This window comes from Rhinichthys klamathensis, unplaced genomic scaffold (genome assembly GCF_029890125.1).
Source record: "Rhinichthys klamathensis goyatoka isolate OS25496 unplaced genomic scaffold, OSU_Roscu_1.1 h1tg000727l_1, whole genome shotgun sequence".
Taxonomy (NCBI): domain Eukaryota; kingdom Metazoa; phylum Chordata; class Actinopteri; order Cypriniformes; family Leuciscidae; genus Rhinichthys; species Rhinichthys klamathensis.
This window is the reverse complement of record NW_026607141.1, coordinates 914474-938936: the sequence shown is the minus strand read 5'-3', so window position 1 is coordinate 938936 and position 24463 is coordinate 914474. Positions and strand designations below refer to the sequence as shown.

At 36.5% G+C, this 24463-nt stretch overlaps 4 protein-coding genes and 1 pseudogene across 6 annotated transcripts in view; 2 read left to right on the top strand and 3 right to left on the bottom strand.

Moving 5' to 3' along the window:
• Positions 1 to 10450, top strand: part of LOC130077301 (uncharacterized) — a 235097-nt gene extending 224647 nt beyond the window's left edge. For 2 of the 3 annotated variants that reach the window (XM_056242506.1, XM_056242505.1), the window contains exons 4-5: positions 8610 to 8938; positions 10209 to 10450. In XM_056242506.1, coding sequence (XP_056098481.1) covers positions 8610 to 8779 — 170 coding nt within the window. In that variant the 3' untranslated portion in view covers positions 8780 to 8938; positions 10209 to 10450. Of the gene's footprint in view, positions 1 to 5681; positions 5801 to 7668; positions 7999 to 8154; positions 8467 to 8609; positions 8939 to 10208 lie in introns of those variants that run through there. The other variant, XM_056242507.1, reaches the window with a different exon arrangement.
• Positions 1 to 24463, bottom strand: part of LOC130077299 (gastrula zinc finger protein XlCGF7.1-like) — a 162236-nt gene that overhangs the window by 11035 nt on the left and 126738 nt on the right. The window lies entirely within an intron of this gene.
• LOC130077312 (gastrula zinc finger protein XlCGF7.1-like) overlaps positions 1 to 24463 on the bottom strand; it is a 193038-nt gene that overhangs the window by 97037 nt on the left and 71538 nt on the right. The window lies entirely within an intron of this gene.
• The window catches only part of LOC130077302 (SLAM family member 5-like), a 217424-nt gene continuing 213590 nt past the window's right edge, over positions 20630 to 24463 (top strand). The window contains exons 1-2 of the mRNA XM_056242508.1: positions 20630 to 20691; positions 20947 to 21069. Of these exons, the coding sequence (XP_056098483.1) occupies positions 20643 to 20691; positions 20947 to 21069 (172 nt within the window). The 5' untranslated portion in view covers positions 20630 to 20642. The remainder of the gene's footprint in view (positions 20692 to 20946; positions 21070 to 24463) is intronic.
• On the bottom strand, positions 23403 to 23519 carry LOC130077329 (5S ribosomal RNA; annotated as a pseudogene).

Here is a 24463-nt window from a genome sequence, read left to right as displayed (position 1 = left end):
TAATTATATAAATATACGCTACACCATGACCTGCTACTTACCTCATCAGAAGATTCTTCTTCTTCTTATGTTTTTTTGGCGGTTAGCAAACCAGCTTATTATGTGCTTTACCGCCACCTACTGACCGGGAGGGTGGATCAGAAGATTTGGCAGAAGGTAGGGGAAGAAAAATATATATAATTAGCAATAACCTTTATACTCGTTCCATCAGACCTGTTTCTTTCAAAAAGTTTAGTTTTAATTTTTCTAGTGCAATTCCTTCATTTCCTTTTCATATAACAATCTATCATCACAAGTTGGACAGATTGGTTTGATTGCAATGTAAACACATTCCATTTATGTCTTGTTGAGCCCTATGTGTCCTATCTGAGACAAGTGATAATCCTTTCTTCACGTACACTTTGATTTTCACTCATCTCCCTTTCCATGCCAATTGCCAATTAGCTTTTGAATACTATACAAATGTCTTCATCAGAAGATTTGATGCTGACTGATGGCGTTAGTGTGGTTGACGTCATCACTCACTGCAATGCAACAACGTATGTTATAAAAAAAGGCTGTGTCCCAATGGACCACTTGCACTGAGCTTCGTGACGCTCTTCCGTTTGGAAATAGTGTCTCACTTATTTCCGGTTATGTTTACTTTCAATGTACGCCACCTAAAATGAGTGTCCGCAATAAGATTTAAAAACCCTGTGTACGTTATTGATTAAACTCCATCTGCTTGAAATGTTCAGTGAGCATTACAGCATCTCAGACAATATAATAAACTACTGCAAGTTTCTATGAGGCAGACACCACCAGAGGGTGATATAGACAACATTTAAAATCTGTACGTGTTTGCAAAAAAATAAAAACCTTCAGATGTCGAATAAAATGTGTCAGAATGAGATGTAGGCCGATGTGGTCTTTGGTCAGATGTGGCATGTCTATAATTGGAGATATGAGACCCAGAAGGAGTGCAAAACGTGCTGAAACTCTGCATGGGGTGCAAATGAACCCTTGGTCTGTAACGATAACTAAAGTAGTGTTCTCAATGCCAAGTTCCCATGAGTGAGAACAAAGCGTCAACTGAGAAGCAACAGAATACAAAACAGTTTGGCTACAGTTCCCACAATGTGCTGTTCCTTGTCCACTGTACGCAGATTATTTTGTAAATCATGGTTTGATGGACTCATAAATCCAAGACATCAAGTGTTAGTAGCACTTTAGCACATTAACCTCAACAAAACTACTGTTATGATAAACATTAAAAGAAGATTTCTGTCTCTTTGTTGAACAGGAAATAGTGGCCTTCCAGAACCCAAAGTGTCAGAAAATCTCTAGATAGTGTGAACGAGTGGGTATAGAAATGAAATGACATTAGCTATTCAATGCACAGCTTACATGTAACTTTTGTGCACCGATTTAGGATTGTTTATCAGATGCCAGTGGGATTCTGTGCTTAAAAATGAATGCGCTGAAATAATCTATATCTATTTAGCCTTACCGTCACAAAAACACCAGTGGACTCTGTGATTTATGTTATGCAAATAAAAACATTCAGTTGATCAGTTATCAGGCTGTAAAATCTGATGATTTTTTTTTCTCGCTGAGACGAAAATTACAGGTAGAGTTTAGAGAAGAGCAGAAAACCACAAAGTTGAGCAAAGTAATGCATATATATAACACAGTCCCAGCTCACAATCTTTAGGTTTTTGTCTATGAAAGAGCTGATTGTTCTCTGATGCTCATTTAGCTACAGTAAAGATATCTTACTGATATATCCACACTGAATACGTTAACTATTCAGCTGAACTCATCACTCAAGCAGAGAGGACCAGTGAGGGACGGGGCAAAGTAACCCGAAATCTGGAAACTGAAATCAAGAACAAGTGTTTGGATTCTGTATTTGTATATCTTTCACTGAAAAACATCAACACTGAAAAAAAATATAAACTACGCTATATTTTAATCTAAGGTTGACGTAATGCGACCTTATAATTGACTAGCGTTTCCCAGACAGCAACATGTAGTGTCGGCCCAGATCCGGCCCACCTCTGGTACATGTGGGAACAATTTTAATTATAAATATACTAACTTAACACCTTTGACTATAGGATCAACTTCAGGAACCATCAAAATCATTGTTTGTTTTAAACGTAGGCTTATTATTTTTCATATTTAACATTTTCAAATATTATGGGCACATATTTTAGTAGGCATATTTGTCAGAAATTGTTGGTTTTGCCATGTCATTTTCTCTAAAATGAATTCAGACAGCATCTTTGTACAAACACCACCAGAGGCTACAGACAGATTTAAAACCATATACCATTTATCTTTATAATGGGCCTTGGGCCTATTTCTATAATGGGTGGATTTTTTGCAATGATCAAAGGAATACATCTAGTGCAGAAAAACTTAAAAAAAACACATAGGTACGGTATTTAATATCCCTTATTGTTTTCACAGCCAGTAAACCATACAATCATCAAAACAAGCACAACAAGACACTACACAGGGGGGGGGGGGGGGGGGGGGGGGAGGTAAAAATTACATCCATAAATAATTTACCTAGAATAATAATTTAAAAAACAAAACAATGGCAGCTGGTACAAAATCATTTTTAAATCACAAGTTCTGTGTGATCGCCCCCTAATGGTCCTCTGAGTGTTAACACCTGCCGTCACAAAAAGTTATATTGTTCTTTAATGCTTTATTATGGTTTCACTTTAGATAAAGCAGATGTTTTGTGTAACTGTAGGGGAATAACACTCTCCGCATCACACCATCTCTTTGTTCGGCCCTATGAAGAGAATCTAGCGCAGATGTCACCATTGGTGACCCATTGTACCCGTTTTAAAACTGCAGCTGCTCGTGACGCTGAACAAAACATCAGATCTCAGTTTCCGCTCGGCTGCCTGAAGGTCCGTGTTCTGCAAACAAATACTTGTGACTAACGAAAGCCTGGATTCAATATCCCAGATCAAACATCTCATGCATTTATCATAAACCTCTTAAGCAGAAGTAATGGATTTGTGGATTTGTAAATTGGTCATGATGTCACATGCTTTTCGAGAGTGTTTACAGGATGTGGCTTGTTCCAGTTAGTCTGTTACAAATGATATCTAGCAATATAATACACAGAAATCAAGAGTTTATCATTTTAAATCTGAACTTTAGGAATAAGTCATATGGCCTTGGCTCACATTCAAGACTCATTTTCAAGATAAAAATGTCAATGTTTTTTTAAATCTTTATTTACAGGAAGCAATAAAGTTATTCATGTGCTCACCAGTATAAATCAGTAACACCATTAAAGCATCATTATTTTAGATAAAGAGCATCGGTAAGTCACAGAAGCAACCAAAACACCTCAAAATAAGGATTCTTTCATTTGTTTTAGAATAAAATATAATAATCTACAAACCAATCAAATTTAGACGCCAAAAATTAATATACGTTACTGTAAAAAAATTGTTAATGACAAATGTTCATTTCATGTATTCAGGTTTCTGATTCAATTTCTGTCACAAATTGAGCCTTTTATTGCATGTTATATTCATAAAATTGACTTTTTAGGCTTAGGAGAAAGTTTTGAGTGATATACAGTGTGTTTTCATGATTTGACCACTTTAATATTCACAAGTATTATAAATACAGGTGTTTGAGTTGCAGAAAAAAAGCAAACAAAATGGTATAAATCAATAAATATAAATGAAAAGTGTTCTTTTAGATTTCTAAAGGATTGAATGGATGCACGTTCTCAGTGTTAGTCTTTTATAGTGAAATATTACAACACAATATTTCTTATTTTGGTACTTATTTCTATTTTGCAGTCGTGCACAAGTATTTGTTTAACGCACAGACTGAATGCGAGAAGCTTCATGCACTGTGACACATTCATTACCTGTTCCGCTCAGAATGAGATGTACGTGTATGTGGTCTTTGGTGAGATGTGGTACGGATGTCTATTATTGGAGATATGAGCAGAAGGTGCTGGAAACGCTGTATGTGGGTGAAGGGCTGCAGACGAACTCACGGCCTGCAACTTAAACAAAAAAATGTGTTGCATTACGTTAAAACAACATAATTCATCATATGTATACATTAACACAGACCAAGCTGTTCAGATTCACTTTTACCAAAAAACATGTAAAAATGACTGGCTATAGATTTGAACAGAACTAAAGTTACGAAAAATGCAAAGAACTGAGCTAAGAATGGAAAGAAGCGGAAGAAGCTACAAGTGAGAAAATATAACTGAAGGAAACTCTTACATGAACTTGAAAGTCATGTAAGTCATGAAAGGCTGCATTGAGGATGATGGCTGACCTTGACCTTATGTTACCTTCAGTGAGAACAATGAGTCGACTGAGATTAGACTGAATACAATGAACAAACTCTGAATATTTGTATTACATTTCCAACAATACAACATGCATGTGTGCAGATGATTTTGTGAATCAGAATTTGCAGACTAAGAACATTATTGATGGTATTCAAAAGAACATCATTTTTAATGTGTCATTTGAATTTCCTAAAAGAATGCTAGACACAGGAATAGTGCTCTCCATTATTCCCACATGCACAAACATTTACCACACACACTTCTTTTCAACTTAACTAGATTGCTGTACAGGAAATAGTGGCCAACCAAAACCCAAAGTGTCAGAAAATCTCTTGATATTGTGAACTAGTGGCTATAGAAGTGAAATGACATCAACTATTCAATAAGTTTAGCCTAGCTTTTGTACACTGATTTAACATCTCATATTGTATTTCAATGGCCTCTTGGGCTGCAGGGTGTGCTATAAGCTGTTAAACGCCAACATTAACATCATAATGCCAACATTTCCTTGTCTTTTCAGATTAAAACACCTGTTAACCGACTCTGTGATTTATTAGCTAAGCAGCAGCTTTGTAATGTGTTATATGCAAATAATAAAAACTGTCATATTTGGTAGATTAGAGACTGATGTAAGCTGGAAAAATGTTTACAGTCAGCTGTTAGTTATATAGAGCTGTTGATGTATTCTGAAATTATTATTTTTTCTGAGAGGAAAATGACAGGAAGGAGTTGAAAAGCTTTTAGAAGAGAAACAAACCGCAAGTAGATCAAAGTAACATAATCATGCAAAATCATCTGCACTATAACACCCTCATAACAGTCCCAACTCACAGTCTTCATCCTGTTTGTGTCGAAAACGCTTGTGAAAGCGCTGATTTTCCTCTAATAGGCCTACTATAGTTACTGTAAAGACGCCTAGCTGCTACTACTGAACTGAAGACTCAGACTTTGGGAGACCCTGAAGGGGCGGGGCTGAAATCCTGAAGTCTGAAACGGAAATCATGAAGTAGCGTTTTGGGTTCTGTAGCCTATTTCTTTTTATGTATTTAATTTTCCGCAAAACATTTTTTAAATGGTAAAACGTTAATTGTTAAACGGGTGGATGAGTCAAGAATATGTGCTGTTCTTATATCAGCTGGAGCCCATCCTCATTGTAACGCTTTTGTGTATCCCGCTTTCAGAAGCTAGAATTCAGATTTTAGTAGTAGGCCTAAGCTACTAATAACTTAATTTTTCGAAATGGTCTTTTAGACGTTGGATTACTTGAAGTTATTCGATTTTCACAGATTTGAGAAAAGCGGATAGAAATGCTCTTAACGCATTGTTGGATTTCATCAATCAAACAAACGAGCTCTAAATCACGAGGAGTTTTTTTTTTTTTTTTTTTGGGTGGCTCGGATATGTAGGGAATTTGGAATATGATTCATAAATCATTTTTCTTCTGTCTGTGGATTTGGTTCTCACGTGGTAAGTGTTTTAATTTTTATTAAATGTGGTTTCACTCCCCAAAGTAGATATGTTATATATTTTCACACAATGAATGCATTTTCGGTATTTTCAATGTTAGTTTAGTTTAGTTTAGTTTAGTTTAGTTTAGTTTAGTTTATTTGCCAGACTCATGTCCAAAAACCACGCAAGACAAGACAAATAACAACAACAAAAAAACAAAAACAAATGGGCCTACAAGAATTAAAATACATACAGACATTTCAGCCAATGCACTCTCAGTCTGGATGTGTACCTGGAGCAGCTCACTAAGGGATTTGAGAGTGCCACCATGATACTGTTGGTAGACTCATCCAGACGTTGCATAAACTTAAACATCAAATTTCTTAAAAGTGCTTTCAGTGTGATTACTCCTACAGATACAAACATCTGACTAGCACTCCCTCCTCTAGGAACCTTGAGTAAAATTCTCATTGCATCATTGTAGGCAACTTTTAAATTCTGCATGCTGGATTTTTTATAAGACGACCAAAGATGGGCAGTATAAAGTGGTGTACAGTAAGCTTTGAACAGAGCCACTTTTACCTGAGTAGAGCAGTAACTAAACTTACGTGCTATGCTATGATGTTTGCCTGTGCATATAACTTATAACACTGTCTGTATATGTTATCATCATCATTCATATCATCTGTAATACAATGACAAAGGTATTTAATCTTTTTGCGGACCTCAAGACAATTACTGGCTAGCATGAATACAGGAAAATTAAGCCATTCATCCTGTTTCGTTCTGCATATTAAAACAGCACTTTTGCTGGAATTATATTTTATATCAAATTCTACCCCATATTTAGAGCATATTAAGAAGCTCCTGCTACCCAGCACTACTCGGACTAAAAATAACAAGGTCATCTTCATACATGATATGATTCACCAGCATGCCACCAATCATACAGCCAGTGTTGCAACCATTAAGTCTCCTTGACAGTTCATCCATATATAAATTAAATAAAACTAGGGACAAGATTCCTCCCTGCCTAACACCATTGGACACTCTAAAGGTGCCCCCCCCCCCCCCCCCCATTTGATATGCATCTGCTGGTGGGTATACCAATAGGCAAGAACCCTCACAATATACCCAGGCACTCCCCTTTGCTTTAGCTTAATAAAAAGCTGTTTGTGATTCACTCGATCAAATGCTTTGGAGGCATCAATAAAACACATGAAGATAGTGGAATTTTTAGCCTTATACAAATTCACTATTTCCTTCAGAGCATAAATACACATGTCTGTGCCATGGTTTGGCTTAAATCCAAACTGATTATCCAGGGAAGAGATATACCCACTCACTCTATCAAGGAGGATTCTTTCCATTACCTTGGACAAGATACTGGCCAATGCTATAGGTCTATAATTATCTAGGCAGCCAACTTTTCCAGCTTTGTCCTTAGTAACTGGGACAAGCAGAATAGATAACATTGAATCTGGTAGAATGCCATGGATCAACAAACCAGTAAAGTTGATTGCTAAAAGGGAAGCAAGCCTAAAACTAGTAAGGGTGGAGGAGGAATTGCGAAATAAGTGGTAAACTTCCAACCAACAAAAAATCTTCAGGGGGGAAAAAGGCATACTCGTGTCAACATGTTTGAGTTCAGCCTTGCTCAACAACATCTGGAAATCATCCTCTGTGAAAGAGTAAACAACTGACTGCAGTTCAGTTCCAGAAGAAATGGTGTTCAAATTATAAACAAACATGTTTTTTTTTATAATGGTATATTATTATGGGCGTGTGTTTGAGTTAGTGAACTGTGGAAACCGTAGGTTTTTGCCATGTCATTTTCTCTAAAACTGTATTAAAAAAAAAAAAAAAATTGTATATTTGTGTTTCAGGTGTGTTTGGTGCTGGTACAGATGAAGTGAAGTCAGTGTCAGTGACTGAGGGAGATTCTGTCACTCTAAACACTGATGTTCAAGTACAGAGAAATGATCAGATACTGTGGGTTTATAGACATGACAGTTCAGAGACTCGTATAGCTGAAATCCATAAGCAGAGCATTGATATGTATGACAGTAATGTGACATTTGGAGACAGACTCCAGATGGACAGTCAAACTGGATCTCTGACCATCAGAAACATCAGAACCACACACTCTGGACTTTATAAACTGAGCATCTTCAGCAGAAATATCACACACAAAAGTTTCAGTGTTACTGTCTATGGTGAGTAAAATTAAGTGTTGATCAAGAAATCTAGATAGTGGGCTGGTGTAGGGGATTGAGGGTTGGAGATATACAGATGTTTATGTTTTATGATTGCTGGGATGATTATTAATTGAACATTCTGCTCCTGACCTGAATCATTTCCATGTTTTCCAGCTCCTCTACAGATTCCTGTCATCACCAGAAACTCTTCAAACTGTTCATCATCATCATCATCATCTGAACGTTCATCAGTGTCCAGATGTTCACTGGTGTGTTCAGTGTTGAATGTGAGTCATGTGACTCTCTCCTGGTTCAAAGGAATCAGTGTATTGTCCAGCATCAGTGCGTCTGATCTCAGCATCAGTCTCTCTCTACCTCTGGAGGTGGAATATCAGGATAAAAACACCTATAGATGTGTGATCAACAATCCTGTCAGAAACCAGACCACACATCTGGACAACACACAACTCTGTCACACATGTGCAGGTACTGCAGTGCTGATATTATTGATAATTTAATGATTTTAGATTTAGTTTTAAACAGATTCCCAACAGACAGAGACGTATTAACTGAGATGCAAACATTGCAGGACTCATTAATTATTACTTTTTTCTGTTTGTTCATTACAGAACTCGTGCAGCCGTCACATTGGGTGGGAAAATCGGTTAGTTTAGTGATTCTGGCTGTATTAGTTGTGGCGGCAATAATCTTTCTCAGAACGAAGAGTAAACCAGGAACACAAAAGGGCAAGTATTACTTTTTTCATCAAAGATATGAACATTCAGGGTTCATTCAGTGAAATTAAGATGTGCCTCAATATCTGTTTTTAAAACAGTATTTCAGACTTATTTTGTAGTTTGAAAATGTGATTATTATTATCATTAAAACAGTCCAGTCTTGTGAGGAAGAGGCACTTTATGCCGAAACAACATTTCGTGCACGCAGTGTTCACAGTACGGTAAGAGTGTTTGACTGTGTGCAGAAACCACAGCTTTTACCACAGGCGCTAAGAAAAGAGCTGTTTGTGCTTATGTGTCAAAGCAGTAGCTGTGTCATCCTGTGCTGATGTTAGCGTTCGTACTTTATCCGCGCAAAATGTGGCCTAAGACAAGTAAGCTGTTTTCAAGCGCTTTAAAGAGCTCCATTTTGCTTAATGTCTGTATTTGCTTGCACTTTTCATGCTAAGGTTTCAAATTTACACAGCCTCAAGGCACAGAACCATATCAGACAACTTTAGAAACTTGCAATTCAACATACTATCATGTGCTCTCATCTCTCAGGCTCAGTAGGCTTTAGGGAGGGTGGAGGTTTTCAGTTATACCAAGATTAAAGGATTAGGAATCACCAGTTGACATTTGTGCAGCTCCACCAGTGATTAACATTGAACAACGAAAAAATTATAATGTTGTTAATTAGACAAAAAATCCCCCAAAAAGTCATTTAAATAGCAAAAGCAATACTGAAGGCACCCCGTTATGGCAGAAAATATTAGTAAGTCTAGTAAGTCTGTTTCACAATCTACTAAAATATCATGTTTTGCCGCTCTCATGTCCTGTGCTTGTAAAAAAAAAATTATTCAGCCGTTGTCCTTGAGTTGAATTTGGATTTATAGTTTTTTTTATTACAGTGGCCGAGAGATCTTAATGCGCTGCAACTGAAGAAAACAAATAATTTAGAAACGCAAATGCAAATTAGGAAAACATCATCAGTGTTGCAACACATGTGCTGCAAATCCTCACACAACGCAACCAAGTACAGAAACACGCTGGAAATACTCATTTCTGTATTTGCATGCGTTGTTAGTAATTGCAGCACGTGTTGTCAGACTGATGACTAGTTTTCTTAGTATGATGTTTTTTCTATTTGCATGTATTTTTGTTTCAGTTGCAGCACGTTTTTTTTATTCCAGCAACAATATTTTATATTGAAGGATTACAAGAACATGAACTGGTGAGCTGGTGTGTAAATATGGTATATATATATATATATATATATATATATATATATATATATATATATATATATATATATATATATATATCAGACACACACCAACAGTCTGTTAATGATAACTATAACTTATAATAAAATTATTAACTTATAATAAAATTTTTATAAATTATAAAAAGTGTGTGTGTGTGTGTGATATACATTATATATACACACACACACACAAACACAGTTTTTCGTTTTAAACATTTTAATTCCTATCTTTTGTTTTCTTTCAGAAGGCTAATGGAGAGGACCACATCATATACTCGATTGTTAATGTAACGTGACATTTTCAGTGTATGTCCATGTTAAAAATACTGTATGTATTTTACTTGAAACATTCCTCTCAGTATTTTCTGCGACTAATATTACACTGCCATGTAATTTTCAAGTAACTCATTTTAGAGAAAGTTGCTGTGTGTGGGCTCAAGTGCATCTTAAGAGACCATAAGGATAGATTTGCAGAGTTATGAACAGTTGTTCAGACTTAAATAAAATCCTGAGCTTCAGTGTCATCAGGATTTTATCAGCATTCCCGATATCAGGATTTTCTATAGCTTGCACTAACATTCCATGTTATAGAATTTCCATTGCCATTGAAATATTTGTGAATAATCACAGCTCAGTGTTTGTCACCCATTTGAATCCCACAATGACCTTCCATCCTGCTCTAACTTGTTCTGTGGTTAGATGTTTACATGTTAGACAAGACGTGTTCATACAAGCTCAACTCTATTACCGGAATCTTTCCACCCTTATTTGACATTTTAACTGTCAGCTGTATACATGCTGTATATTATGCAGAGGTGGGTAGTAACGAAGTACATTTACTTTGTTACATTTACTTGAGTAGTTTTTTGGAAAATTTGTACTTTTAAGAGTAGATTTAATTGTGCACTTTTACTTTAACTCGAGTAGATTTCTAATGAAAAACTGTACTTTTACTTCGTTACGTTTGGCGACGTTCCTCTCGTTACTTTATTTTAATGCAATGTTGTTAAAAGAGTAGTTTATTCTAAGCGCGCGCTCTCTCTTTTTTCTGGGCATGAGCGATGCTCAATTCACAAATGAATCACTCTTTTGAGTCGATTCTGTTCAAAGACTTCATCAAACAAGTTGGGCAGATCTGTCTAAATCGGTTCGCGAATCAGTTTGAATGATCTGTTCAGTTTCCTGCACGCACTGGATCGTCTCGGAGTCGTAACAGGAAGATTTAAGAACATCAAGAGCGTTGTATGAAGTGGCGGTCCACAGTCTACACAGTCTAGAAAGTAAATCTGCAAATGCATCATATTTTTTGCCAGCGATGAAGATCTTTATTAGTTGAACTTGAACATCTTCGTATGTTACTTCGTAAGCTGTCTGTGAATGAATGATTCCACACGACGATACATTCGATTTCATTCAGGTAATACATTTTACAACCAAACAGATTATTACGCCATATAGCACTACTACAAAGGCATTACCCTTTTTTTGGACATATAAGTTACATTACTTTATACATTAAATAAGCTATCATCGTCATTCGTCCCGTTTATGAATGTGTGTACACACACAATGAGTGTGTATTGCGCAGTGGCGTGCGAACTCGACTTGAAAACGAATGCCTTTGCCTGCCTTATGAGACACAGTTAACCAGTTTAAAGATGCTTTCATAAATATAGCCTACATTTAAATACATTTTGGAGAACAGACAGAAGAAGATCCTTGTATTTGATCGTTGTTTGTGTTGGGCATGACATGACTGCGAGCACATGTGCAGAGTTTTAACACTTTCTAATCTGTCAATGGTTCCCATCCCTTAAATGCAAAACTCCATAGAGTCACTTTATTCGAGATGGTGCTCGATGCAGAGCCAAATGGGAGGAGCTAGAGCTCCAGCTCCACCCTTTCTGGAGCTCCAGCTCCACCTATGTAGATTTAGTGGGTGGGGCTTCGCTGCAGCGTCCAATGGGAGGAGCTAGAGCTCTAGCTCACCCTCGCTGGATCTAGTGGACAGAACATGACGCGCTATCAAGCCTTGTGCGAGTTCAACCATAGACAGTATAAGAAGTGGACAGAGCCATCTCATTGGAACTCAGTTGAGACAGTTGAAGCCCATTTTTAGCGATTTTTGAGCACTTCTGTTCCTGACGCGCAGACTCAAACCGACTCAAACTAAGCTTGATGACGTGAGCAACCTGTCTGACAGACGTTAATCTTCTAGTAGCTGTGCGTGAAAATTGCCAACGTTAATCTTGCAGAGACGGGGAACTTGAGCAAAGAGTTCTTTGGCGTGAGTGAGCAGGAGTAAGTATTCCGTTGCTTTTATGGACTCATTATCTATGGGCTTCTCCCTTGACGGGACGTCCCCGATTGCCTGCGAGCTTCTCCTCCTGTCTGTACGGTAATTTCTGTACAGTGCGACAGAGAGTCGAGTGGTTATGACGCAATCGTTAGCCTATTTTTACTAAATCTGTTTCTACGGGGCCATAATGTAACATAGAAGGTAATGGAGCCCTTTATACATTGTCGTGTTTCTTTAGAAATAAATAATGGACAAATGGAGTCTTTAAACGCCTCAGATGTAAAGTTATTTGCTGTCAAAGTGACGCCAAAATGAATGGCAATGGAAATGCTAACGCAAGTGAAGTTCTGCTACAAGATGACGGCACCCGGCCGGCTTCAACTTCCGGTCGATAGATTACCCCCTTGAGTTCAACAAGGACAAGTTTGTTTTGATGCGCAATATGCTGGCATACATAATATTGTATTTTTCTCTAATATTTGTCATGATTATGATTAATTATTTATCATTTATGTGACAAACGCGTAAACACTTAATAAAAACATTGCTCACACTATGTGTGTGTGTTTCTAAAAACTGTTGAAACTTTGTATCTATATTATTTTCTCTTTGAACAGTTTCATTGTTTTCCTCACATTTAAAGCCGCTTTGGACAAAAGCGTCTGCTATATGATTATGTAAATTGCTAGACTTAAAAGGCAATGTGAAAGCTTACTATCTGTGTGTGCACCCGTTTATTTTTTGTCCACCGCAATGAGGTGAAACGGGTGGAGCTAGAGCTCCAGCGAGGGGAAGAGCTGGAGCTCTAGCTCCTCCTATTTGGCTCTGCATCGAGTACCACTTGCTTTATTCCGACATTGTCTAATAATCCAAATGTAGTTGTATAAGTTACTATACTATTATACAAACCAAAGGACAGGCAATGGTTTTCAGGCTACAGATATACAGAAATAATGTTTGTCTCTTCTGTTTTTGTTGCAAAGATAGCTTATCTAATTATGATAATAATAGTCATTTAAATGAAAAAAAAAAAATCTAAATAATATCATGTTACATATACAGTATATATATATATATATATATATATATATATATATATAGGCCTATGTGTAAAGTAACTAGTAACTAACTACTTGAGTAGTTTTTTCATTGGATACTTTTTTACTCTTACTCAAGTAACTTTTAAGATTATTACTTTTACTTTTACTTTGAGTAAATATTTCTATAAGTACTTGTACTTTTACTTGAGTACAGTTTTTGGATACTCTACCCACCTCTGATATTATGTACACACATACAGAATCATATTACTCTCTCAATTAAGTAAATTGATGTAGCAGTACACATCAACCTTAACAAAAACCTCTGTTTTCAGCTCTTTTAAAATTACCTAAACTCTGAAGTTTTTATATTGATTATATATAGACCTATTATTAGCTATATATTTGTGTACTTCATTTTGTGTACATTTTTATATCCTACGTTTGTATATTTTATTGTTAGATTTTTGGACCAAATTTTTATTATGCCTTCACTATGCCTTTAATGCGGGGTGGTGATGGCGCAGTGGGTAAGACACATGCCTTTGGTGTGAGAGACCTGGGTTCGAATCCACTGCGAGACACCAATGTGTCCCTGAGCAAGACACTTAACCCCTAGTTGCTCCAGAGGCGTGCGACCTCTGACATATATAGCAATTGTAAGTCGTTTTGGATAAATGTAAATATAAATGTAATGTTAAGACCAGCATTTCTAAGCAACAGCTCAAAATCTTTCACAAGATTTGTGTGAACAGTTTGAATGTATCTACACAACCTGGCCAAGATGTTTTAGTCTGTCACCACTGCCAAGACAGCATCCGGTTTCTGCTGTTCTGAATCCTGTTCCAGCTGAGAAACTGCCATTGATATGAATGATGATGCTAACGGATAGCTTGTGTCTTTGGTCATTTTATGGAAACCTTTTGTTACTTCTCTATGGTTATTTTTAGTGGGTCAGCTTGTCAGACTGGACATGTTTGTGTAAGCTGAGCTCAATGCAGGAGTCTTTACATCCTTATTTAAGATGCTTGCTTTGAGCTCAGCAGAAAAAAAAGTTGTATACCGCATTTTTTGTATGTAAAACCTCAACAAGAAAAAGTGTACTTAATCCCAGTGTTTTGTGTTATGTGTTCCATACTGACCTTGACATGCTAATATTAATTTAATTTAAGTCACAGATACAGTAGTAACATATGGCACCCTTAACAAAACCCTTTGGTATTTTTTCAATATTTAGTGTTATCTGAAACTGCACTAAACACTTTTCATATATTAACATTGTTTTTTTTAAGTATTGTGCCAATACAAACTTTTTTAACCCAGTATTTATAAAGAATCTTTTACTTTTTACTGACTTCTGCCCATACAGGCAAAGTTTGTCATGTTCTAAAACTACATGAAGATGTTATGGAGTAACATTAATTAATTATTGATTAATACATAACTGAAAAGTGGGTGTAAACTCTGTTAATTGTATAATGGAGTGAGTTCATCACACTAGAGGGAGCCAGAGCAGAGCTGACAACAGCAACCCTGTGTCCCAATTTCTGGTTGATTTTCAAAGTATGATCAAAGATTTAGTCCCAATTAACATGCACTATGTACTTGTAATATCCAGCTGTCTAGAATTTTATATGTTTTGTTATTTTGACATCCAGTGTCAGTCTGATATAGACTGAGTACATAAAGTGTCTATAGTTCCACACAAATTAACTTTTTTCTTTTGGTTAACTGCATCGTCCGGGTATTTGAAGGGCACATTTTCTTTTTGGGAATTTTGCACTACTGGCACTGTTTGTAGTGCACAAGTACACAAATTGGGATCCAGCAAAAGATTGTATAAGCCTATACTAAGATGGTGCACTAATACCGTTTTTATGAATTACTAAAACACATTTCTTGAAACTCACTTTCTCAAAACCTTACACACAAAACCAAATTTTATAAACCACATTCAGAGAACCTCTGATTCTTCTGGCAGAATCAAACAATTGCCTCAAACCGTTTTATCTGCTCAAAATCAAACAATGCTTTCAGATCACACACAGCGAGACAAAATTATAAACACTGCAGATCATTCGTTAGACACTACATAAATAAATGGAGAACACAGAATCCAAAGCATGCAGTTACAGGAAAAAAAGTATATTTTAACAAAGTAAACTAATTTTCCAATTACGTAAAAAATTATAGTAATGACAACTTACAGTAGTAAGGTGAATAAATGGTATAAATACTGTATGCACTGCAAGTGTAGTAATGTAATGGATATTGTATAGTAGTAGGCCCATCGAATGTGAAGGGTTGGTCAAAATCCCTTGCCTCTTCAAATACATATATAATCATATATCATTTTGAATGGTTATATACTTCCTTTATAAAAATCAATAATCAAATATATTCATTATCACATAATAATTTTTATATTCTTTGTGCTTGTGAAATTATATTTTCTTAAATGCATGTGATGTAAATAACCAGTTTCTTTTAGGTGCATTCCAATCTTACTTTGAGATTGCACGCAGTACACGCAGGACACGAAGGCCACGTAACCCACAAGGTTCTTTCTATTTCTCTTCTTTTCTCTTCTTCTCTTCTATGTCTCTTTCTATTTCTCTGGGATCAGTAGAAAGGTTTATAGAGGGTCCTAAAGGCAGCGTGGACACATATGATCCTTCGTTGGCCATATGGTCAAGCTATATTGAGCGTTACTATATCGAACTTTAATTGTTGTATTAAAATGTATTCCTTCCAGTATATTTCCTTCCTTGGGAGTAAATGCCAGTGATCTGTTTTTCTCCCAAACGAGTGAATGTTTTAGCATTATGTTTTGGTATACTTAACTGATAATAAGGAGCTCAGACTCTCTTCAGCCTTGATGGGAGCTGTTATTTGCTAGTGTCTGTTATTTGTGTGTGTGTGCGTATGACATTCTATGTAGGTTCTGGACGGTCGGACCAGACACCCCGGCGCCCTTCTCTAACCTGCGAGGCCACCACAGACCTAAATCCAATGAGTGGACGACAACTATCTTTACTAATGGCGATAGGCACCCCTATCTCCTCACATGTGTTAAATTGTTTAGGCTTTCATGTTTCTTAGCCAATGAGAATCATTCAACCTGTAAGCAATGACGTAGCTTAGACCTTGGAAATGGTATAACTGCTGTGATCTTTGTAACTGTAAGGGGGGCGGCCTACGAACTCCTGTGAGAGTCTTGAAGCTGACTTCTGCTGATGAAAATGCAAACTATCTTCAGTAAAACTTTTCTTTAATTTTTTATAATTCTGACTCCGGGTCTTCATTCTTCATATCTGGTTCTGGGTCTTTGACTGTATACCCCTTACAAATGTCTGTTTATTCAGCACTTGCATACTGTGAAAATACAGCGACCCAACCGCAAAAGCCAAAAAGATTACAGTAAAAAACTCTAAAAGAAAGGCATGTTATAATCACTCAGAAGATTTGTGCAACTGCAAAATGAAGGTCAGTCAGTGAGATATTGATTCTGCTTCAGCATCATGTCTTCATGTTGAGTCCGGTCTGAGGAGTTTGTCCACATCACAGACAATATCATCTCTGCAGGCAAAGGGAAAATCCCTAAAGCAGATCCAGCCTTCACAACATTCTCCACACATGCTCTTCCTCTTTCTCTTCCTCCTTGTTCACCACCTCTTATACACATCCTTCTCTTCCTCTTATATAGTTTCCATCCATTATCAACATTAAGTGCAACATTTTGAGTCAATTTTGGGACTCTGAACTGACTAGTATTATGTACAGTTGTTTGAACACATCATTGGAAATAATTGTGAACAATTTTTGCCTGCCTGTGTTTCGCATTTTGAAACATAAGTGCATCACAGTGCGAAATGTGTTTTAGTGAGTGAAAATGTGTTTAGAGTTTTGAAAAAAGAGTGCATGAGATTTGCAAACAGTGTGGAACTTGTTTAATGTTTTACAGAAAGAGTAATTTATTCGACAAATTTGACTGAGAATTTGGTTCAGAGAATGGGGTTTAGTGTTTTAGCAATTCAGTAAAACTGTATTATTGGGAGAAAGGGCAATGCACAAAATGGTGAAATTATGCTGCCGTCACACTATCAAAAATGTCTTACTTTCCACTTCTGAGGCCGTGATTACAAGTGCTTTGTTGTCGGACAGAACAGGAATCGTGGAGGACACCAGGTTTATTCTTGCCTATTTATTGGGAAAATCTTATTAAAGACAAAATGATATTTAGCGCCCCATTCATTGTCAACATTATAGGCCTAAAAATTAAACCACATTATCTAGCTGACAATTCTGGAGTTTCGGTCGAAAATACAGGCTATTTTCACTGTTTTAAACCTACAATACGCTTCAAATGATTCTTCATATATGTAAATATGCACTACTTTAATGACAAGACGAGGCGATGTAGCTGTTGTGGAAAAACTAATGAAAAACAGCAGTCATGGCAGCAATCGTCAGTTCTCTCCTCCTCCATGTTTAAATTGTATTGCTCGCCCAACTTTGGAACTTGGGTATTAAAATTATTATTAACTTCCCAGTGGTGTACAACTTGAGACGGCATTCATGTACAATTTTTAACTAGGAAAATCGTACTTATGATAGTTCTGATAGCATGTGGTCATTTTGAAGTAAGTCATTAAAAGTTGTTGTTTTTCATTGCAGCAATTTTTGATATATCTCAAATGCCGAACATATAGCTATTGCAGCATTACCATTGTCTATGCATTAACTAATATTGTAAAAATATTATTGAACTTGACATGCTTATCACAAAAAATTTGCATTGAAGCAATTGTGCAGAACGCCTGAGCTTCTTTGTGCCTTTAGCAGCTCGGTGAGTCAGAATGAAACCTGTGGTCAGAAGTCAGATCTATTTAGGTCAGTGTAAGGTATCAAATGTTTTTTGTTGTTGTTGTTTGAATGTAGCTGGTGGTTTTTTGGTGTACCTATTATTGAGCTCACAAGAGTGCACTCGAGTGTTAGTGTGTATAAGAGTGTCTGAGTGGGTGAAGAGCTGCTCTTGTGAAACTCCTTTACTAGGCCTCAGCGCTTCACTGGAAACTAATGTTGTCAGAACGTTGTGGGAACTAGAATGCATGAATACTTCAATACATCATTTTGTCTTTAAGTGAATAAACCGAGACAAGCTTAGAACATAAAAGTCCCAGTTGAATGATTACATTTGCTGGTCCTTTAGGGGAGCGCGGGGTTAAATGTAGCACGGGCCTTTTACATAGTTAGTCAGGATCAAGCAGGTTGTGTTTCCGGATTTGTGGAAAGTTTTGATAAGATTTCATGAAGATACTGGACAAAGAGTGTTTTGACACCCTGCAAATACATTTTTTCATCATATGTTTTTTTTTTCGGTTTCTGAGTTGGGTGTGTACGTCACCAAATCTAACTTTATATTATCTTAATCACTGTCTTGTTGGCCAAAACATAGTCAGGAACTCATAGCAACTGTTAGCTAGTCTTAACATATTTTTTGCACAGTTAGTTGTAGTACAGTGTTACAACTAAGCCGCCAAGTGTACAATGATAATCAAATGAAAACGGGGAGCCACACAAATTTTCTGGTTTGAGTATTTATATATATATATATTACCACATTTAACTTTGTTGGACTTTCACAAACAATGTTGGAATTAAAAATTTTTTATTTAGTTTACTATGCATTGATCACTTGTTTATTTATTAAAAATATAGCCTGTTTTTCATGCAATAAACCCTTTAAAATGTGATTTTGAGCTCGTTTTTTTTTTATTATTACTGTTATTATTAATATAATCTTACATGCAGCTGCCACACACAAATATAATTCAATTGCAATTACAATTTTAAATGATTTTATTTATTTATTTATTTTTTTGCAAAACTGTGCAGCCCTTTCCTATCTCTATTCATGATATTGATCCATAATAGGAGGAGGATTGGATGAGGGATGGATGTATGGATATCTATCTATACAGATGCACAAACAATATCAAACTATACAGATAAAATAGTACTGAATTATGTGTGTTACACACAAGTGTTACAACTAACCCCTCTATCTGTTATTAACCCCGCATATGGGGTAAGTTGTAACATTTGCACTTCTGTCACTTTCAGTGCAACTGTACGGAAATGGTAAGTCATAGAAAAAAACTTTAAGTGTTCATTTGTAGCAGAGAAGTGTATGTTGGTTGTGTTAAAAAAAACATTAATCTAACTTAATTATTTTTTTTAATAATTGAGCCAAAACCCTATGTTTGTAAAAAGGTGTGACCTCAGGTCATAGAACACAGATGTTGTGTCTGAGCTGTGAAGGAAATGGTGGCCTACCAGAACCCAAAGTGTCAAAAGAAAAAACCCTCTAGATGTAAACTGATAAGAACAAGGCTGTTACGGTTTCTCGGTGGTCTGGGGTCGTACATCGGCACTGTTTTGAATAGCATGCTAAAATTCTACTCTATTTATGCAGTGGTCACTCACACTTTGTTGGACGAAAGAACCACGTTTGATCAAGTGTGGTCACCAGTGTCTACTGTGCCCTGTTTGCATATCATAAAGGGTATTTAACAATAGAGCATTGAATACACAACAAATAATCCACTATGATATTAGGCAAGTTGTATGTCTGCATGCTTCAAATGTGTTTAAAACTGTGTCATGAGGAGAGCTTCCCAGATAAACCCTGGCTCCTCCAAAGGTTTCCTCCTCGTCTACAGCAAATAAACATTCACATTCCACTGCCACTGGAAAACGTTGGACCAATGCGTAGCCTAATTTCAAGAGCGCTATACACATGAATTGAATTGATGGGCCCTTTATACATTATTAAACTAAGCGATAGGATAGTTTGAGATAAAAAAAAAAAACAGATGATCAGAATAATGGATACAACTACAACTTGTCCACTTATTTGCTATTTTATTTGACAGATATTATGAAAAGCATGTTAATTTAATGCGAATGCAAGTTTAAAGGGTGAGTTACAATCCGGTGAATTCACTTGTACATCCCTTACAAACATGTAGAGAGGAAGTGCGAAATCTGATTCTGATCACTATGCTAAAACGCTTGTGTTGAGAGAGAGAGAGAGAGAGAGAGAGAGAGGAGGAGGAGGAGGAGGAGGAGGGCTTGTGTGTCTAAGTTTAGCATAAACTCCAAGATCTATTTAAGAAAAGACTGAAAATTCATTCAGTTGATTATGTATTGCTTGTAAATGTTTTTAATTATCCTATAGATGTTTTTTTTTGTTTTTTTTTATGTGATGGAAAGTGAACTAGACTACATATGAGAATTGTTTAAATGGTTTCTGCACGAGTGGGTCGTTCAGAAAAATGATTTGCGACGCATCTTTCTTCTGTTTGTGTTCATTGCTATCGAACGGTACGTCATAATTATACTTTAAAATAATAATAATACTATGAATTAAAAAATTATAATAATAAACTGCGAGTCAAAATTCCTGTCAATTTTCTCTGTTATTTGTTTATTTATGGGTTGTTTGTTTGAAGTCCCTTTCCATGATTTTAATTGTTTCGTGCACTCTTTTTAGCTTTTTTTTTTATAAATATTTGCCAATATTTGATATTGAACAGTCTTTTATTTACTTAAAGGGAGTTTGATTGTCTTTTCCTTCAGGTGTGTTTGGCGCTGGTACAGATGAAGTGAAGTCAGTGTCAGTGACTGAGGGAGATTCTGTCTCTCTAAACACTGATGTTAATGAAATACAGAGTAAAGATCTGATACTGTGGATGTTTGGACCTCGAGAGACTCGTATAGCTGAAATCCATAAGCAGAGCATTGATATGTATGACAGTAATGTGACATTTGGAGACAGACTCTAGATGGACAGCCAAACTGGATCTCTGACCATCAGAAACATCAGAACTGAACACACTGGACTTTATAAACTACAGATCTTGCACCAGAGGAACTTCATACAAGAGATTCAATGTTTCTGTCTATGGTGAGTAAACAATTCTCATGATGAGTCAGACTGTGATGATACTCAAAAATAAAACTTTTGATTAATCTGGATGTTTATAAGTATAACTGACAAAAGTAAAACCAAAACCCATTTTCTACACTTGGTTTTATACATAAATTGTTGTTCTATTCTTTTGCACTTCCGAGGAACTAGTTCTTATAGAAGGATTCAACACATTGGTGTTAAAGTATGAAACAATGTTAAAAAAGCTGCAAACCCACGTTTAGAGATTCACAGTAAAATAAAGAATTAATCAAAGTTATGGCATGTTTGAAAATCTTACTTACCAATGTACCAGATATCATTGATTGATCCTTAAATAACATTTCAGTTTTTACGTTATATTTTTCCAGCTCGTCTGCCCACTCCTGTCATCACCAGGAACTTTTCATCAGTTCAGAATCCTTCATTAACATCCTCATCAGTGTCCAGATGTTCACTGGTGTGTTCAGTGTGGAATGTGAGTGATGTGACTCTCTCCTGGTACAAAGGAATCAGTGTATTGTCCAGCATCAGTGTGTGTGATCTCAGCATCAGTCTCTCTCTACCTCTGGAGATTCAGTGTCTGGATGATTCATACAGATGTGTAGTGTCTTATTCATTCGCCAACCAAACTACACACCTCAACATCACTGATCTCTGTCACACATGTGAAGGTACTTCAGAGTAGTTCAGTAGATTTTGCTGGATGTTAATGTTTGTAAATACTGCAGGGAAACACAACTGTTGAGTTACTGCTATTAGTTGATCTTAATTAGCTTTAAAGATTTTCTTCAAAAGTTTGATTCAAGTGTCTTTAAGTATAGTTGAACTTGCATATATACACATTGTCACATCAACAGGGTAATACTTTACAATAATAGTACATGAATAATCATGTACTAATACCTGGATTTATAATTACTTTACTATGAACTAATGATGAGTTAAGACATGTATAATGAGGAACTAACCTTAACTATGACATGAGTCATATGAATTCCTGCATGAATATACCATCTTAACTACACGTTAGTACATGCTTGTTAATTAATGCATTAATTAACATTTCGGGGTAAACTAAATCAAACATGTTCTAGATCAGAAGAAAGATGTACTAAAGGGCACAATGTAAAATTGTTTATAAATTTGATCACCAGCAACTGTCACAAACATCATTGAATGACACTAGATGTCTTGCAATGTTTACATTTAACCTTACTCATTGAACACACAATGATGCATTCATCATTAAAAACTATTTAATCTCATTCTGTTTTAAGTGATTCCACTGCTGCCATCAAGAGTGAAATACATACTAACATATTCATTAACAGATGCAATTTTAAAAAATCAGTGTTAGCAGATGATGGTTACTTATGTGGTTATTTTATGGATTGGTTTACTGTCTTTATATCATAATGCAGTTGGATGTCAGTTAGGGTTCTTGCTCTTCTTTTGGGCCACAAAATGTGTCCATTTTCTAGAGCAAGTTTGATTCAGTTTACCCCGAAATGTTAATTAATACATTAATTAACAAGCATGTACTAACGTGTAGTTAAGATGGTATATTCATGCAAGAATTCATATGACTCATGTCGTAGTTAAGGTTAGTTCCTCATTAGTACATGTCTTAACTCATCATTAGTTGAATGAATGAATGAATGAATGAGGCATTTATATAGCGCTTTCATATGTACTACTGTACACCCAAAGCGCTTTACAATCATATCAGGGGTTCTCTCCTCAACCAGCACCAGCGTGAGCATCCACTTGGATGATGCGACGGCAGCCACAGTACAACGGCGCCAGTGCGCTCACCACACACCAGCTATAGTTGGAGAGGAGAGAGAGTGATAGAGCCAATTCAGTGGATGGGGATTATTAGGAGGCCATGATTGGCAGTGGCCAATGGGTGGAATGTGGCCAGGACACCGGGGTTACACCCCTACTCTTTACGAGAAGTGCCATGGGATTTTAATGACCACAGAGAGTCAGGGCCTCGGTTTAACATCTCATCCGAAGGACGGTGCTTTTTGACAGTATTGTGTCCCCGTCACTATACTGGGGCGTTAGGACCCACACAGACCACAGGGTGAGCGCCCCCTGCTGGCCTCACTAACACCTCTTCCAGCAGCAACCTGGTTTTCTCAGGAGGTCTCCCATCCAGGTACTAACCAGGCTCAGCCCTGCTTAGCTTCAGTGGGCAACCAGTCTTGGGCTACAGGGTGATATGGCTGCTGGGCGTGATATGGGTTATATCGCTGCTGGCCGTACTTAGTTCATAGTAAAGTAATTATTAATTCAGGTATTAGTACATGATTATTCATGTACTATTGGTTTGTATTTTGTCTTTTCTGTTACCATCACATCAAATATCTTTAGTTCAAGATGATGGATTATTGAGATCTACAGCGTTCTATAATGTCTTGATTGAGTCATTGAAAGACTCTTACATTTATATGATTATACTGTTTTCTCTTCATACATTACAGATGTCATTCAGTCGTCACTTCTTATTCCGCTGGCATCAGCTGGTTTATTGATGGTCATCGCTGTAGTTGTGTTGGTGAAATACTTGCACTGCAGGAACTGCAAACAAGCAACACAAGAGGGCAAGTGTTACCTTATTCATTCAATGATATGAGACTTTCTGGGTCAAAATAGAGTGTTCAAAAGATGCTGCAATTTATGTTAAAACCGATTTATAAGTCAATTGCAATTAAAATTGTACATTCATGTTCCATTTACAAGTGAATGGTTTATTTTTAAAACTGCATATGAAAACAGACGGTACACTTTCAATTTAAACTTTAAACTCTAAACATGTTCCACTAGATGGCATTACAACCGATTCTGATGTCAAAGGAAATATTGCTTTATTTACTCATAACTGCTGATCAGAGCAGGATGTGTGTGATACTGATGTTAAAAACACAAACTCTCCTCACACTGATCCACACGTGTTTGTGTTTGTAGATCTGACAATCACAGAGTCTGAATACACACAGATCATCTACTGTCTTCAGATGGGAGATCTGCCACAGGTCAGTAAACACTTGATCATTTATTGTGGGAGTCTCAAGCTGCGTCCCAATTCAGAGGCTGCATTCAAATGCCAATTGTCCCAATTCAAAGGATCCTCCAAATGCTTCCTTCGTTTCCCGTGAAATGAAGGATACAACAGAT